The 18316-nt window shown below is 41.6% G+C and overlaps 1 protein-coding gene across 5 annotated transcripts in view; it reads left to right on the forward strand.

Annotated features, from left to right (window-relative positions):
- The window catches only part of MCC (MCC regulator of WNT signaling pathway), a 354991-nt gene that overhangs the window by 12800 nt on the left and 323875 nt on the right, over positions 1-18316 (forward strand). For all 5 annotated transcript variants that reach the window (XM_060235592.1, XM_060235594.1, XM_060235593.1 and 2 more), the window contains exon 2: positions 7851-8098. In XM_060235592.1, the coding sequence (XP_060091575.1) occupies positions 7851-8098 (248 nt within the window). The remainder of the gene's footprint in view (positions 1-7850; positions 8099-18316) is intronic.

Here is an 18316-nt window from a genome sequence, read left to right on the forward strand (position 1 = left end):
GGAAATCAATAAAACTGGGTTTAAAAAAAAGAAAGAAAAGAAAACTATCACTTTAACTGTTACAACCTTGAAACTTAATGGGATAATAGTGGAACAACAAATAATGATAAAGGGAAGCAATTAGTTCAGAAAACAGCTGACCAGGGGTCATCTAGAGTTCCAGGCTCCTTAAATCCTTCAAGTCTGGAAAATGTGAGGTTCAGAGGATGCCTCCTTCAAACATATCCATGCTTATCCTGCTGGGGGATAGAATGACTCTTTTTCTAGTACAGTTCAATTTGAGCTTTTCCATGTGGTTATGGGCATGAGGGAAGCTTTGACAGAGCACAAACACAGGACTTTTACCTGCTCCTACTATATACTCAACAATTCAGGTTGTAACGACTGGTTTCCCTGGGGGTCATTGCAACCCCCAATTCCAAAAGTGGTGTAAAACCTCAAAGCCAAAAAAAAAGTCTATAGATATAAATAGAGAATTTTATTTTTGTTTTTACTCCACCTTTCAATGAAATGGAGAAAATAGGTGTTTGTCCATCTATTTAAACATGGGGATATTTACTCCCCCCCAGTATTTGTTGGGGGAAATAGAAATCCCAGTAATGATTATACATAGTGTTTTTTTATTTTCAAGCCAAGTCTATTGGGACCAGATGGACCCTGTTTACCATTTTGATGAAACTAAAAAGGATATTATAGCATTGGAAAAAGTGCAGAAAAGGGCAACTTGAATGATTAAAGGTTTGGAACACTTTCCCTATGAAGAAAGGTTAAAACGCTTGGGGCTCTTTAGCTTGGAGAAACGTCGACTGCGGGGTGACATGATAGAGGTTTACAAGATTATGCATGGGATGGAGAAAATAGAGAAAGAAGTACTTTTCTTCCTTTCTCACAATACAAGAACTCATCGGCATTCAATGAAATTGCTAAGCAGTCAGGTTAAAACGGATAGAAGGAAGTACTTCTTCACCCAAAGGGTGATTAACATGTGGAATTCACTGCCACAGGAGGTGGTGGTGGCTAAAAGCATAGCCAGCTTCAAGAGGGGGTTAGAGGTCCATCAGTGGCTATTAGCCACAGTGTGTGTGTGTGTGTGTGTGTGTGTATGGTCACTGTGTGACACAGAGTGTTGGACTGGATGGGCCATTGGCCTGATCCAACATGGCTTCTCTTATGTTCTTATGTTCTAACTAAAAATAAAAAAGAAAGGCAGTGGGGAGAGCAGAGAGGGACTTCAGGGCAGTACAGTTCATTGAGCTTGCCTCCTAGAATTCCTTGCTTTAACACAGAAAGAATAACAAGCATTTGCACTAACCCTTCTAATGAAGGAACTCAACCTGCTGCCTTGCCGAGGTTTCTTCTACAGAGTGTCCAGCATCCTGCTTACCCTCCTGGCATGTCAGGCACTGCTTCAATCCAAAAAGACAGCAAAGCAAATTCTTCCTCCGCAGAATGACTTCAGCTTTCTTATTCTGAGTCTCTGTCTGCTTGGATCCTTCTTTGGCCAGGCATTCTTCCACTTTGCCGGTTATAGCTTCTTTATATGAAGATGATGATGATGATGATTCCATGTAGCCTCTGACCCACTAATATCCTGTTCTTGCCATTAGCAGGTTTAATTAGGCAACCAATCAAGAATGAGATATAATCAAGACTGTCAAACTACTCACTCTAGATCACTAACTGTCAAAGCTAGGATTAGCTGGCCTGCTATCTAATAACTGGCAGCACAGGTGCGTGTAATTTACCTTGGGGTTAGCTTCTGCCAAAGCACATTTAAATAATACCAATTCCTGCAGTTCTTACAACATGAGGATGATCAAAACAAACAGACATTGTATGTGACAAATTGATTTTTTGATACCCCCCCCCCCCCATTGCTTGGAAGAGTTAAGGGTATTTTTTTGAATAGCAAAAATAAATAATTTAGCAGAAATTGCAGGAGAGCAGGTGTCTTAACAGTGCAACCATATGCAACATTATTTTAGTATAACTCTGTTGAAGTCAGTGTTCTTATAAGTACACTATCTTGCTTACAGCAGTTCAGGAATGAGTTTGTTATGCTTTGAACATGTCCTAGGACTTCTTTGTTTTAATATAAGCAAAAATGGAATTCTGATTCCTAGCATAATGAAACCTATGACGTCTGATTTCCTAACATTTTGGGAACATACATGGTGCTTATGGCCAGTGTAGTGGTTGGATCCCACAGAGAAATTTTGCAAATGGAAGAGAAATGATTTTCATTGATCCTCCTCTCCTGTAGCAGGCAGCTGAACCCTCCCTTATGTTGTTCCGGTATGGAGCATCATCCACTGTCTGACTGAAAAGGTCACTGTGTCAGCAGATGTCTCTGTTAAGGGAAGGCCATGTACAGGCAGTTGCCATATTTTCATGACAGTGGTAGCTCCAGAAAGTTCTGTTGGCTAATGGAAATGATAGGTTTCATGTGTTCATATAATACATGAAGTAGCCCTAATTTGAAAGCCTGTTTTTAAGAGGATGTGTTAGAGCTACTTCAAAGTAAACTTGTAATAAATCAAACAAATCTTGTGTTTATAATTGTGTATGTGGTCATATAAGTGTATAGTAGGGGTTACTTTTATGTAAGAGGAACCAATATGTTAATAGGCTTAAACCAGTTTGCCTATACTGCTTTGTTGATATGATTCCAGCTGTGGTTATCTCCAGAATGCAGTCATGTCTGTTCTGTCACAGATTTCATAGGAGCCCTCTAAATATCTACACAAGACAGAAGATGAAGTTATTTTAATTGGTTAGTATCCCTTTGATCAGTTAATAGTGATAAGAATGAGAGTGCAGCATTTCAGTTCATATTAGCAATGAGACCCTTCCTAGCACAGCAGTTGCTGGATGAATACCTTGCAGCAGAAAGCATGTCATATTTTACATTCTTGGTGCTCTCTTTGTAGATTTAACTCCTTTTGTTTTTATCAATTGATGTTTTTACTTACATTAGTTAAACTGTTTTGTAATTTTGAGATCTTTGAATTCTCTTGTACAAATTGTTTTAAATAACATCTGACTTCCTGAATGATGGGATTACATTTAAATTGAACTTTCCAAGTAATTATGGATGAGTCAGTCAGCAAGCAGAAGAAACTGAATGTCTACTCCAGGGCTTGGTCCTTGCTCTAGTTCTTTTCAATCTATACATCTCTGATGTGCCTGAGATAATATCTAGGAAGTTTGCTTATGCCGATTAGAAATTAACTGAAAAGCACAGATTAGAAATTAACTGAAAAGCACAAATTAATTGAAAGGACTGAGGAAATACTAACTAGGAACCTCAAAATTCTAGCTGACTACTACCATAAATGGTGGCTTATATAAATGGTGGTTCAGGAAACAGAGAATGCTCCTAGTTCCATCTCAATAACTATCATGCCAACCATGAACTTAATGTCTACCTTAATGGCACATGACTTACACACAACCACACACCTAAATACCTTGTCATTGAGTTATACAGGACCTTGAGCTATAAACACCATCTTATCAATATAGCAGCAAAAATACGCATGCAAAACAACATTCTAAATTGGGGTGCATCTGCTACAACTCTTAGATGCTCAGTTTTGGGGTTGGTACATAGTACTGTAGAATATGGATCTTCAGCCCCCATGTCCACAAACTTGATGGCCAACTCAACACAACAATGAAGATGAAGAAGACGACATTGGATTTATATTCTGCCCTCCACTCAAGAGTCTCAGAGCGGCTCATAATCTCCTTTACCTTCCTCGCCCACAACAGACACCCTGTGAGGTGGTTGGGGCTGAGAGGACTCTCACAGCATCTGCCCTTTCAAGGACAACCTCTGCCAGAGCTATTGCTGACCCAAGACCATGTCAGCAGGTGCAAGTAGAGGACTATCAGTGAATATATTAAACCCATTCCAGCTTTTTGGCTACCCAGGTTTTGCCACATTGCTTCCCCACATCTCTGAAGACAAGATGTTCTTCTTTGTGATTACAGAAAGATCACTGAAAACAAGTTGCCCATCCAAAAAAAAATGGCCAATGTGGACCTATACAGACTAAGATCCCAGAGCCCAGTAATAAGATCTGTGCCAGTCCTGCAATCACAAAATTTCCATTTAGAGAATGAATGGTTGTGAACACGGATGCAATGAGTTCCACCCAATATCCATAACGAGAGGCACACAGGGTTTGATTTGCCATATGAAGTATGGAAGATGGCTAATAGAATACAAACTGGTACAGACCTGTTGTTTAAATGGGGCAAAATCTGGAACACAAATGCAAATTGTGCTGAAGGCCACCAAATTGTTTTTGGTATTGTGAGCATTGTACTTTCCAGGGTGATGTGATGGAACTATTTGAACTGTACTCAACTGCAACTGAGTTAATTGAAAATTTAGATGTTCGTATTTAGGGGAACTGCCAAAATGATCATACACATTGTATCAACTTATTTAATGTTATCCTATGCTTCTTTTGTGCAACTCTGCTGTATGATAATGTCCCATGCTCAAAGTGGCTATATATGCATTAAATCCAGTTTCTGAGTCACTCAGCCAGCAAGGTTAATTAGAATTGAGTGAACCAGATATGGATGAAAACTGTCGATACATTCCATTCCATTAACATATTATTGAAGTTTTAAAAATGAATGTAAGGTGTCAGTTTTTGGTAGTATAGATGACTGCAATGAAATCAGTGAAATCTCATTCTTTAACACCTATCATGTTACAGTGCTGGTGGTCAGGAAGTAATTTCCCACAAGCTTTTAAAAGTTTTTGTTTTTCAGAATTCAATCCATAGTAGATCTTTGAGAAACAAAAACAAGTATTGAGGTACCTTAAATGCTAGTATATTATGGCAGAAGCTTTCATGGACAGGAACTCCATTTATCAGATGTGTGTTCTTCATTGGTGTGTCCTTATTTGTTAAGAAGAAGAAGATATTGGATTTATATCCCGCCCTCCACTCAGAAGAGTCTCAGAGCGGCTCACAATCTCCTTTACCTTCCTCCCCCACAACAGACACCCTGTGAGGTGGGTGAGGCTGGAGAGGGCTCTCACAGCAGTTGCCCTTTCAAGGACAACCTCTGCCAGAGCTATGACTGACCTAAGGCCATGCTAGCAGGTGCAAGTGGAGGAGTGGGGAATCAAACCCAGTTCTCCCAGATAAGAGTCCACACACTTAAACCACTACACCAAACTGGCTCTCTCAGTTAACTGAGAAAATGTGTCTTAAAGCTCCAAAAACTAAATGTAAATTTTGGTTGGTTGTAAGCATTTTTCCTGCTGCCATAACATATTAACTCATCTAGCTCTTAGGGTTATGAAAGTCATTACATTTTTTAAAAATTCAACTTGCAGTGAGAGGGAGGGACTGTGACTCAGTGGTAGAGCATCTGCTTGGCATAAAGAAGGTCGCAGGGTCAATCCCTGGCATTTTTACATTAAAAAACAAAAGGATCACGTTGTAGCTTGTGTAAAAGATCTCTGCTTTAGGCCCTGGAGAGCTGCTGCCAGTCTTATTAGACAATACTGAACTTGATGGACCAGTGGTCTGATTCAGTATAAGATAGTTTCATGTTTTCATATGCTCACTGCCAAATCTGTGGCTCACTAATCAGACACTGTGTCAAGTCACAGCTTGTTTAAATTATGGCTTGCAAACTATTATTCTGCTGAAGCCAAATCATGGTTTGTCATGTCTGAACCTTGTTATGATGTGTATTTAATTTTTTTTGTCCTGCAAAATAATTGCTTGTTTATGTAGTAGATGTGGAAACCCCCCCCCCTCCTCAACAAGGCAGTTTACAAGGTTTAGTCCTGTCCCCCATTCTATTCCATCTCTAACATTAGTAAGGGAAATCATCCATAAGTTTGGAATAGGCTGCTATTAGTGCCTGACGGCTGTGTTTAAATGACTTAGGGTAAATAAGTTGAAAATGAATCCTCACAAGGTGGAGGTATTTTTAATTGGGAAGGCTGAAATTTTGAAAGACCCTGTGCTCCCACTTTGGATGGTGTCCAGCTGACACTGATTCAGTTAAGATGCTAGAGGTTATAGCATCACTGCTGGAGAAATAAGTTAAAGCAGCTGCACAAAAGGCATTCTTTCATGTTCATTTATCCTTCATTTGGTTTATCTGGCCACATGGACTTGTGTTATGGATACTTTGAGGCTAGAATATTGTAATTCATTCTATATGGATTTGACGTTAAAAACAACTCAGAAACTCCAGTTGATACAGAACATCATGGGCCTGGGCTACTATCTTGTGAAGTGGAATGTGTGTGTCACTCTGTTTCTTACCTATCTGTTACTGGGTTCAGTTCAGGGCTACAAAGCTCATTATGACCTTGGAACCATATACCTGCAGGACCATCTCTCTTGCTATTCTCTGCTGCAGCAGCTTCATTCATGTGAGCAAAGCCTTCTGAAACTACCACCTGCTAAATAGGTACGAGTGGTAACTTCCCATTCATGCACAAAATCAGAAATGTTCAGAAGGGAATTTTTACAAAGGTATTAGAACAGTAGTATAATTGAATAGCTCAGGAGGTTGCTTCTGTAAGGGATAACATTGTAGCCCATTGTAATGTTTATTGCACATATCCCCTCAATTTCTTTACTGGAGTGTAACCACTTTGACAGTTCTTTATTGCCTTAGACAGTTTTTATTTACATTGTTTCCCAGTTTCTATAATTGTAATTCTGCTGCATTTTTTAGGTCTCTAGTTGAATTGCTTTTCATAGTTTGTAGTCTGCTTGAGTCTCCAATAAAAAGGTGGGATATAAATATAGTTAATAATAACAATAAATATAATAGTGCAGTCTTGAGCCTAGTTTCTGACCTGTTTGCTTCTTTGGATGCAGCTTCCTTTTTGGATGGTCATGACTGTTTTGGTTGATCTATGTTAGTATGATTGGGTTGTAGCAAAAGTAACTAGTCTCCCATTTCTTGCCAAATTGCTACCTATTGTTACACTGGATTCTAGGGTTGCCAGCCTTCAGGTGGTAGCTAGAGGTCTCCCAGAATTGCAACTAGTCTCCAGGTTACAGAGATTAGTTCCACTCTTATGGGCTGTTAGGGGAATTGGCGGCCTGTGTATCACTCCCATACCACCTTCTGCTTGTATCAAGGTAAGTTACTTGTGTTGCAGAGTCTGAGTAACTTGCACATAGCAGAGTGGGAAAATTTGATTGAAGGAACAGGAGGGATGTGCATCCCCCCTGGCCACACTGACCTGGATCTGCCTCTGTACATGTAGGAAGGGAGAAAATGTAAAAGGGGGCCCTGTTGAAATTAGAGGTGACCTAGGTGGGCGGAGTCAGTCAGGTTGCCATGCTGTATGCATTTTTAGATATTGTGAAGTATAATTTTAAATTTCAGTCCTGCATAATACTTCTTTCTCTTGTAGGGAGAAATGTGGAAGTTCAAAATATATCAGAACAAGATCACTTTATCTCTCTTCCTTACCACCTGACTTTTTTCTCTTGAGTATTCCACAGTGCTTGTGTTTCTTCATAACTGCGTAAGAATAAACATCTTGCTGATAGAATACAGTTTGAGCCTGCAGCCTCCTAAGATTTTGCTGTCCATGGCTGTGCCAGGAAACCACTGGAGGATGTTCTTTGTTCAGACATTGGCTTTTGGGATTGAAATTGGCTGACCTGAAAGTACCTTTGTTGAAATGAGAAAATGCAGTCACTTTATTGGACTTCAGATGACTTTGAATTATTGAGCATTCTTGCACAGAGTGAGTATTGTGCTTATGAGCTAAACTACCTTTTTTTGTTCTTCTCTCTCCCTTCCCCATTCCCACCTTTTGCTTTATAAAAATTCCTTAGGAATGACTTATTGATGGTGTGCCGCCAACTGAACATGGAGGAGTCTGTTGCTGAGATCATGCATCAGCTTGGTGCAGATGAAAATGGAAAGATTTCCTTCCAAGATTTTACACGATGTCGCATGCAGCTTGTGCGAGAAATCAGGAAAGAAGAAGTAGAGCTCTCTGTGAAATCAGATGACTCTTGTAAAAAGAAAACGTTAAGGGACAGAATAGCTTCCTGGCCAACAAGTAGTGATAACAGTTTCGGTAGGTATGAATAATTTCATTATGCCTTGTATATCCAAAAATACGTGGCTGTATCTTGTTTTTCCAGTGGATCCCAGGGAGGATGTGGAAGCTTTGAACCAGTGCCTTGAGGCTGTTTAGGGATGGATGAGGACTAATAATAATAATAAGAGCCCCGTGGCGCAGAGTGGTAAAGCTGCAGTACTGCAGTCCTAAGCTCTGCTCATGACCTGAGTTTGATCCTGGATTCAAGTAGCCGGCTCGTGCTTGACTCAGCCTTCCATCCTTTCGAAGTGGGTAAAATGAGTACCCAGCTTGCTGAGGGGGAAGTGTAGATGACTGGAGAAGGCCGTGGCAAACCACCCTGTAAAAAGTCTGCCGTGAAAACATTGTGAAAGCGACGTCACCCCATAGTAAAAAATGACTGGTGCTTGCACAGGGGACTACCTTCACCTTACCTTCGAGGACTAATAAACTGAATCTTAGTCTCCAAAAGTCAGAGGTGACACTGGTGAGCAGAAAGACAACCTTAGGAATTGAGGTGTGTCTTCTGTTCTGGGTGGGATTCCACTCCCCCTAAAGGAACAGGTTTGTAGCTTGAGGGTGTTGCTGGATCTGAAAAGGTCTAGTGGGTTGGAGTTGGGTACAGGTTAGTATTCCATTTCAAGGTATCTCTAAAACTGGTTGGTCTTTCCAGTTTCCCTATTCCTTACTGCTTCCTGAAACACTGTTCAGGAATGGTCAAGGAGATTATTCCTGTGCAACTGCCCTCTCAAACAATTCATTTAAATAATGAAGAACATCTGTATACTTTTGAAGACTTAGATGGGGGGGGGCGGTTCTTCTTTTTGTCCTTGCTTGCTAGTGATGAAAAGTCTAGTTGGCTGTGGGCCTTGACATACTCTTCATCGGATTTATAGGCCCCAGATGACATAGTGGCTCACTCAAGTAGAGGAATGCTGCCTCTCTGTCTTTTAGAAAAGATTCTCACTGGAAGAGATTTATAGAACAGCTGCTTGGGCCTTTCATGGGGTATTATAAACTAGGGGGAAGTAGTGAAGAAGACTATCTTAAGCCAGTGTTTGAGAGGAGGATATTACAGGAAGTCCTGTAGTCTTGTGATTCTGTGTAACCATGAAGTTATTTGGACAGATTGTTTGTGTGTTATGTGCTGTCAGGTTGCTTTCAAGATATGCTGACCCTATGAATCAATGACCTTCAAAATGTCCTGTCATTAACAGCCTTGCTCAAGTCTCATACTGACCTTGCAAGCTGTGGCAGGCTTCCTTTGAATCCATCTATCTCATGTTGAATCTTCCTCTTTCCCTGCTATCTTCAACTTTTCCTAGCATCATTGTCTTTTCCATTGAGTCTTGTCTTCTCATGATGTGATCTAAGTATGATAGTATGACTGGCAGGAGGCTGTTCTCCTGTAAAGGAAAACTATAGCCATTCAGGTGTTTCATCCCTGAGCCTATGGGAGTGCTACTCCAGCATCCAGTCACCTTTCAGAGGATTGAATTTTAGAGGGGAATACAAAGGTAGTTTAGTTCAGGCCTGTCTCAGGGAGAGTCCATTGATAGTTTTGGGTTTGCCTCAGCAAAAGTACAGACCATTTGTATGGTAACTCTGCCTGGTAGCATAGCAGAGGAAAGCATAGAGTACCTGGTCGTTAGGCTTGTCTCTGGTGATCAGCAGACTATTTAATCTGATTGCATGGAAATTGCCGGATGGTGTGGGTGGTGCCCTATGTATGTGAAAGGATCTCATGTAGTGGCTAGTCAGTAAAAGCCTGTTTGTACCTGGAAGCATTAGAGAATTCAGATCATACTCTGAAGCCATAACTAGCTTAAAGTTGTGTTCCTCTGCCAAATTCCTCCTTTGCCTCTCTGAGGACTTCTACTGTTGATCTATTTTTTAAATCAATCCATAAATAAATAAGTCTTCTAATTTATTTATATACAACTACCTCAGTGATCTACTTGTTCACCAGAAAACTTACCTCATGGCAGCAAAAACAAAGCCTTTACACTTGTTACCCTAAAAACATCTTGTGACTGAAGGGAAGATTTGCAGTTCAAAATAAATATGGTCCCTCAAAACAGAGGCTGTGTGCATCCACTCAGTTTCCAACATCTTAATGTGGAATGTTCTATCCACCAAAGGAGCAAAGGAAATTCCTACCTGGTAGATGGATTTTTATACTAATGGAAAAGGTATCTATGCCTGTGTTGCATACTGACACATTTTTAGAACGCTGTATTTTCTGCTTTAATATTGGTCTTTTCAGGCTTCTAAATATTTTGTTTGTTTGCCGGTACTAGACTGGGTTAGAGTTTCTTTTTTATTGCTTAGCAATCCAGGAAATTTGAGGAAGGCCTCTCCTTTAAGATGAGGCTTTTAGGCCTGCTTAATCAGTTGCTAGAAGTAGGACCTAATCCAGTGTGCAATGATCTCCTGTCTTCAATAAGAACAGAAATTCATTCACTAAAAATTGCCTTTTCCCCTAACAGAGGTTAGCAGGTACGTACTCAGTGCATTTTTAAAAAGAAAAGTACTTCAGTTCTAAACAGGGGAGAAACAGCCTGCAAAAAAGATTTTTTTTTAAAAAATGGCAGAACATGACTGAAGGATAAGATGGCAAGTTTGTTGGTGATAGCTTGTAAAAATGGATATATAACACTTCTTAATAAGGGGGAACCCCTAGCCAATGGGAAGTCAGAGTTGAGGGAGCAAAGCATTCTAACATAACACATCAAATACAGCTGCTTGGAATGCAGGAGTGGATCTTGCCCCTAGATGCTTTTGCAAAATGTAATTATATATGTAAAATATGACTAGAGAAAGGGTTGTACTTTGTTATCAGTGCAAATCGTATTTATTTTATAATCTTTCATTACATTCCTTTATTAGGGGGTGTCTTAAAAATATAGCAAATAAGTAAAAAATAAACAAACCAGATTTGTAGCCTTAGGACACAGGTATCATATGGTATAGTGCATCTAAGTATTTAGTATGTATTTAGTATTGTAAGTAAGTATCCAGCTGTTGTGTTTGCAACTGTTGACTTAAATCCATGAACCCCACAAGTATTCCTGAATTGTGTGTTAGGGAGTAAGGACAGATCCTAAGCATATTAACTCAGAAGCAAATGCCACTGATTTCTGGAAGGATTTGCTCCCTGGTAAGTATTTATTTATTAAAACAGTTATATCACACACTCTCATCTTTGCTGGGATCACAAGACTGATACCATAAAAAGTTAAAACATAACTTTAAAACTACCACAGTACTCCCTATATCTTCCAGTTAAAAATGAAAAAGTCCAAGTGAAAGATAAATGTTAGGCATGCTGTGTAACAATAACAAGGCTACCCACCTTCTGGAAAGAAGCTGTATAAATGGGGTACTCAGTAGAAAAGGTCCTTATTGGCTACCAGTCCTCCTTCTACAGGTGGCTGCGCACACACAAAAAATCCTGGGATCAGATTGTATGGTATGCATGGTAAGCTGTATGTATGGTAAAGGTGATCCTTTGTATCCTAATGATAGATTGGAATGATGGAATGTGCCATCAAGTTGCAGTTGACATATGATGACCTTGTAAGGTTTTCAAGGGAAGAGACAAACAGAGGTGGTTCAGGATTGCCTGTCTCTTACATATCAGCCCTGGACCTGCTTGGTGGTTTCTCATCCAAGTACTTACCACGGTTGACCTTGCTTAGCTTCTGACAAGATCAGGTCTGAAGTCTCAGCTCTTTTAATTGTACCGGGAAGTAAATAAGGAGCCAGTGAAATTCTTTCTATATTAGTATGTTGTGTTCTTTGCAACCTGCCCTGGATTTAAGCAATCTGGTTTAAGCAGTTTGTTACAATTTGAAGCTTCCAGACTGTTTTCAAGGGCAGCTCTGTGTGGAATAGATTACTGAATGTGATCAAATAATGATACTAGATTTTTGTCTGCTGAGGAAAGGCTGCAGCTGTCACATGTGAGATCTGTGTCTCCATCTGTAATTCCAGATCTGACAGAATCCCCAAGATGTGAACCTGCTCCTCCTTTTGATCTAGTCTGGAACAGGCTGTTTTTGTATTCCTCCACCAGATTTACTCTAAACCCCTGACATCTCATGCTTGTCCAGACAGACCTTCAATCTTCCTCAAGCTTATTACTGCTTCCAAGCACCACTCAAGGACATCTGCCGTAAGTGAAAATGGAAAAATAGAGCTGAGTGTCATTTGAATGCAGAAGGCACCATATTCTTAAGTCCCACTTCCTGGACAAGTGTTCCCATCAGCTGCCTGTAGATGTTACTAATGATCACAGGCTTCATTGCCTCTTGTCTAAGAAAGATAAAAATCTGAAGATTGACACAACTGCATTTACATTAGGTTTGAAATGCAAGCATGGAATAAAGTAATGGAAGTATCAGAGTCAAAATTTAGGCTTGGCAGACAGTTTAGAATGGGGAAAACGGTCATTTTAACTTTACTTAAACTACATCTCTCTAAATAATACATGCGTTAATTTATTCCATTTCAGAATATCTTAAATTACCAAAGTAAAACTCTTATACTATTCCTTTTCCACATAAAGGCATGAACCTTCATTATTTGTGATGGATGTGACATAAGAACATAAGAGAAGCCATGTTAGATCAGGCCAATGGCCCATCCAGTCCAACACTCTGTGTCACACAGTGGCCAAAAAAAATTATATATATATATATTTATATATATAAGAGACACACCATCCACCAGGCTGTCTCTTCCTTTGAGAACGCACGCATAGCTGGTCTTGAGGACAAAAGGAGACTGAGGAAGAATCGCACTGCTACAGCACCAACCCTAAATCAGACTTTTCCCTGCAGCCACTGTGGCCGGACCTGCCTGTCCCGCATTGGTCTTGTCAGCCACCAGCGAGCCTGCAGCAGACGTGGACTATTGCACCCTTCTTAAATCTTCGTTCGCGAAGCCAAGCCGAGATATATATATATATATATATATATATATATATATATATATATATATATATATATATATATATATATATATATATATATATATATATATACACACACACACACACACACACACACACACACACACACACACACACATACACACTGTGGCTAATAGCCACTGATGGACCTCTGCTCCATATTTTTATCTAACCCCCTCTTGAAGCTGGCTATGCTTGTGGCTGCCACCACCTCCTGTGGCAGTGAATTCCACATGTTAATCACCCTTTGGGTGAAGAAGTACTTCCTTTTATCCGTTTTAACCTGTCTGCTCAGCAATTTCATCGAATGCCCACGAGTTCTTGTATTGTGAGAAAGGGAGAAAAGTACTTCTTTCTCTACTTTCTCCATCCCATGCGTTATCTTGTAAACCTCTATCATGTCACCCCTCAGTCGACGTTTCTCCAAGCTAAAGAGCCCCAAGTGTTTCAACCTTTCTTCATAGGGAAAGTGTTCCAGCCCTTTAATCATTCTAGTTGCCCTTTTCTGGACTTTCTCCAATGCTATAATATCCTTTTTGAGGTGCGGCGACCAGAACTGCACACAGTACTCCAAATGAGACCGCACCATCGATTTATACAGGGGCATTATGATACTGGCTGATTTGTTTTGAATTCCCTTCCTAATAATTCCCAGCATGATGTTGGCCTTTTTTATTGCAATCACACACTGTCTTGACATTTTCGGTGAGTTATCTACCACGACCCCAAGATCTCTCTCTTGGTCAGTCTCTGCCAGTTCACACCCCATCAACTTGTATTTGTATCTGGGATTCTTGGCCCCAATGTGCATTACTTTGCACTTGGCCACATTGAACCTCATCTGCCACGTTGACACCCACTAACCCAGCCTCAACAGATCTCTTTGGAGATCCTCACAATCCTCTCTGGTTCTCACCACCCTGAACAATTTAGTGTCATCCGCAAACTTGGCCACTTCACTGCTCACTTCCAACTCTAAATCAGTTATGAACAAGTTAAAGAGCATGGGACCCAGTACCGAGCCCTGCGGCACCCCCCTGCTTACCGTCCTCCACTGCGAAGACTGCCCACTTATACTCACTCTCTGCTTCCTATTACTCAGCCAGTTTTTGATCCACAAGAGGACCTGTCCTTTTACTCCATGACTCTCAAGCTTTCTAAGGAGCTTTTGATGAGGAACTTTATCAAACTCCCATAGTTAAATTTCCTTTTGAGCCCTCTATTTCAACCCAAAGCATTTCTAAAAGGAAATCTAATTCTCTGACCTCAGTCTTACTGGACCGTATATCCTCTCTGACATACAGAGCCACCCCACCTCCAACCCTTCCCTCCCTATCCTTCCGATATAACTTATATCCAGGAATCACCGTGTCCCACTGATTCTCCTCATTCCACCAAGTTTCTGAAATTCCCACAACGTCTGTGTTTTCTCCCAACACTAAACATTCCAGTTCACCAATTTTACTTCGAACACTTCTAGCATTTGCATACAAACATCTATAATTAATTTCCCAGTCAAGCTAGGCCCGCCACCTTCCTCCTGCCGCCTCGAGACTCTGGCAGACAGTCCATACTGTTTGTCACCATCACAGTGGACAACTCTGATCTGTTACCCGGTAGAAAAATAGCAGCCAACCCTTCATCTCTTTGAGACGAGTCCTCCCGAACCAGAGACATTTTATCTCCTGTCGGCTTTCCCCCAAGATTTAGTTTAAAAACTGCTCTGCCACCTTTTTGATTTTAAGCGCCAGCAGCCTGGTTCCATCCGTGGACAAGTGGAGACCATCTCTTTTGTACAGCTCCCACTTGTTCCAGAAAGCATCCCAGTGCCTAACAAACTTAAACCCTTCCTCCTTACATCATCGTCTCATCCACACATTGAGACTTCTAATTTGTTTCTGTCTCTCCTGCCCTGCACGTGGAACAGGTAGCACTTCTGGGAAGGCTTCCTTGGAGGTCCTGGCCTTAAGTCTCCCGCCTAGCAGCCTAAATTTTTCCTCCAGGACCTCACGACTGCATTTCCCCACATCGTTGGTGCCAACATGCACCACGACCACAGGCTCCTCCCCAGCACTGTCTATCAGCCTATCTACTACATGCGTAACGTCTGCTACCTTCACACCAGGCAGGCAAGTCACCATACAGTCAGTATGCAGTTTCGCCACCCAGCTGTCTACTTGCCTAAGGATCGAACCACCAACTACCAAAACCCCCCCTCTCTCCCTGCCCAGGGATGGTTCCTTGGTGCGAAAGGATTCCCGCTCACTATCCGAAGAAGAGGTCCCTTATGAGGGCGCATTCCCCTTATCCTCAGCACGGTGCCCTGTTCCCTCTTGACCCTCAAGCTCTCTGGCAGTAACGAGGCTGCTACGTTCAGAGCGGGGCTCATCTAATACGCACCCGAGAGTCTTCCCCAAGTGCCTGACTGTCTCTGCTTCTCCAGGGCAGTCACCTCGGCCTCCAGGGTAAGAACTCGTTCCCTGAGGACCAGGAGCTCCTTGCATCGAGCACACACCCAAAACTTCTGTCCTTTGGGCAGATAGTCATACATGTGACACAATACAAAACACTGGAAAGCCCCCACCCCCCTGCTGGCATTCTATTTTCATGATATATATATTTTTTTAAAATATACAGTCCTCTTTAAATGCTGTTTGTTTAAGTGGCTCCCCTACTGGAGGGTCAACTTACCTTATGGGGAGAACAAGGAAATTAGGGATCTGGGTTCCTGGTCCTTAGAGAGCCCCTAGGCTAAGAGCCGCAGGCCAAAAGCCCTTTAGCTCTCGCCCTTCGGCTCACGCCTTTGGTAAGGCGCAGCTTAAAATGCAAAGAGGGTGGAGCAGAGCCACTCCTAAGCAATTAGCAGCAATCACTCTCAATCACTTTCACCTTTAGCCCACTCAACCAAACAGCAGTTCTCCAGCTATCACAACTCAGAATTTTAAGCAGTCCCACAAACCTCAAAATGAAGTCTTTCAAAACTCAGAAATTCTCAGCAACTTCTCCAGCTGTCTCAGCTATCAGAGCTGCTCTGCTCTGTTCTGCTCTCAGACCTCTGTGAGATTTTGTGTGTTTCTTTATTGCATGTTTTCTCAGAGTCAGGTGATAACAGTACTATTTGTTTATGAGTTGAATTGTTTGCAGATGTTTCTGATGTGTGCTATATATGTATACCTATATAATCAAACTGAATTCTGTAGAACTCTTGATACCCATTTTGCCTTTCTAAGTTGGTGATGGGCTCAGTCATTCAACTCTTTTATGCTGACTTTTGTTCGGTAGGAAACAGGCAGCCCAATCCTGAGTACCAGTGCGTAGCCCTGCCCGAGTGTGGAACTAATGTGGGTGACCATAGTTGGCTTCCAAAAGAGAGAAGTTACGCCAGGTGGGGAGGGGGACGGAGCACAGCTGGATGAATGGGCACAAGAGAGAAGCTATCACTATGGGGATTACGCCCGTGCGTGCACTATTGTCTCACTGCCGAGGCGGGGGAGGGACTTTGGAGTTACTGATCGAGGATCGGCGCTGGCGCTTCATCCCACGAGTGTGAATGCACAGATGACCACTTGAAGATCATCAGTTACAGGAAAAAACCTGTTTTTTCCCTGGCTTGTACATGCTGAGATTCCTAATCATCTCTGGATAAATTGAGCAAAATGTTGTGTGCACAGCCCTCTCCCCATTCTGTTTAGTTCTTCTTTCTCTGAGATGTTAGAATATGAAACAGAGACAGAACCAATACATTAGCTTTTTATATTATCTTCCTAAAAGGTAAAGGTAGTCCCCTGTGCAAGCGCTAGTTGTTTCCGACTCTGGGATGATTTCGCATCACAATGTTTTCACAGCAGACTTTTACGGGGTGATTTGCTATTGCCTTCCCCAGTCATCTACACTTTACCCCCAGCAATTCACGTCATGAGCAGAGAGCTCAGACTGCAGTACTGCAGCTTTACCACTCTGTGCTACGGGGCTCTTCATTATCTTACTGCCTATATATAATATAGTTTGGTGTAGTTTTAATGTAGTGGTTAAGAGCAGCAGACCGGATTTGATTCCCTATTCCTCTTCCCCAGGCAGCCAACTGGGTGACGTTGGGTTAGTCACTGTTCTCTCAGAGCTCTTTCAGCCCCACCTACCTCAAAGGGTGTCTGTTGTGAGGAGAGAAGAGAAGAAAATTGTAAGCTGCTCTGAGTGAAGGACAGGGTATAAATCCAACTCTTCTTTTTCTAATATAAATATATGTACAGTAGTCCAATATATTATGGATGGCAAGGCTGACAATCCGAAGCAGAGCTTCTTAGAGCTTCAACAGAATAACATGGAGGAAAGAAACAGAATTTTAAAAGCAAGGAGACCTGATGTATGCTACTGTATCACGCACATGCAGGCAGTGATCAGACTTGCAATTTGATTGGTTGTTGTTACTGTTCTCTATTGGATTTAATGTACATGATCAGACAGCTACATCTGCATCCCGTTAGCGAGTTGGCATGTTCCCACTCTAATCCCACTTCAAGCTGGATTATTTTGTTACCTGATCCATTGTGTTTTCAGAGTTGTCCAGCTTCACCCTGCAGTTTTCACTGTCTGAACCCTCCCACCATGATGTCAAGCCACTTCTGGATGTCTACATGCTTTCTCAGTTCAAATGGTGATTTGGAAACTTCAGGCTTCCACTTAGCATCCACCATTTTTTTTTACAAGTTAGTGATGTGAGCATAACTGCATATTCACACCCCCCCCCCCCCGCTTATACACAAGAGAGCTTAGGGGGGATTTAAAGGGTTAAGATTTTGTGACTGTTTGACTGCACTTGTTGAATATAGTTTTTAAAAGTTTGATTTAAAAAAGAGAATGAAAAAAAACCTTCCAAAAAAAGACGCCTGTGTATTGCAGCACACCGGGTGGGAAAGGGGTTACTTGAAAAGATGTAAGGGTTTTTTTCTGGGAGATGAAGGGAGGGGAGCAGTTTGAGGAGGATGCCTATGACTCTAGTTTTGCTCCAAACTTTTAAATAAAAACATCAGCAACACACAGGACCAGGATGAGGCTTCCCTATTCTCTCCCACTGGCTTTGAAAGTTTAAAACACTGAAGTTTTCAAATGCACAGTTTAAAAAACACTTTCCTCACCATCTCAAGTGGGAACCATCTCAAGTGGGAACCATCTCAAGTGGGAACATGTGCAGGTATGCATCTGGTGGCAGAGGCATCCTAATGTCCATGACAGCAGTTGTGGGG

The sequence above is a fragment of the Heteronotia binoei genome, chromosome 4 (assembly GCF_032191835.1).
Source record: "Heteronotia binoei isolate CCM8104 ecotype False Entrance Well chromosome 4, APGP_CSIRO_Hbin_v1, whole genome shotgun sequence".
Classification (NCBI taxonomy): Eukaryota; Metazoa; Chordata; class Lepidosauria; order Squamata; family Gekkonidae; genus Heteronotia; species Heteronotia binoei.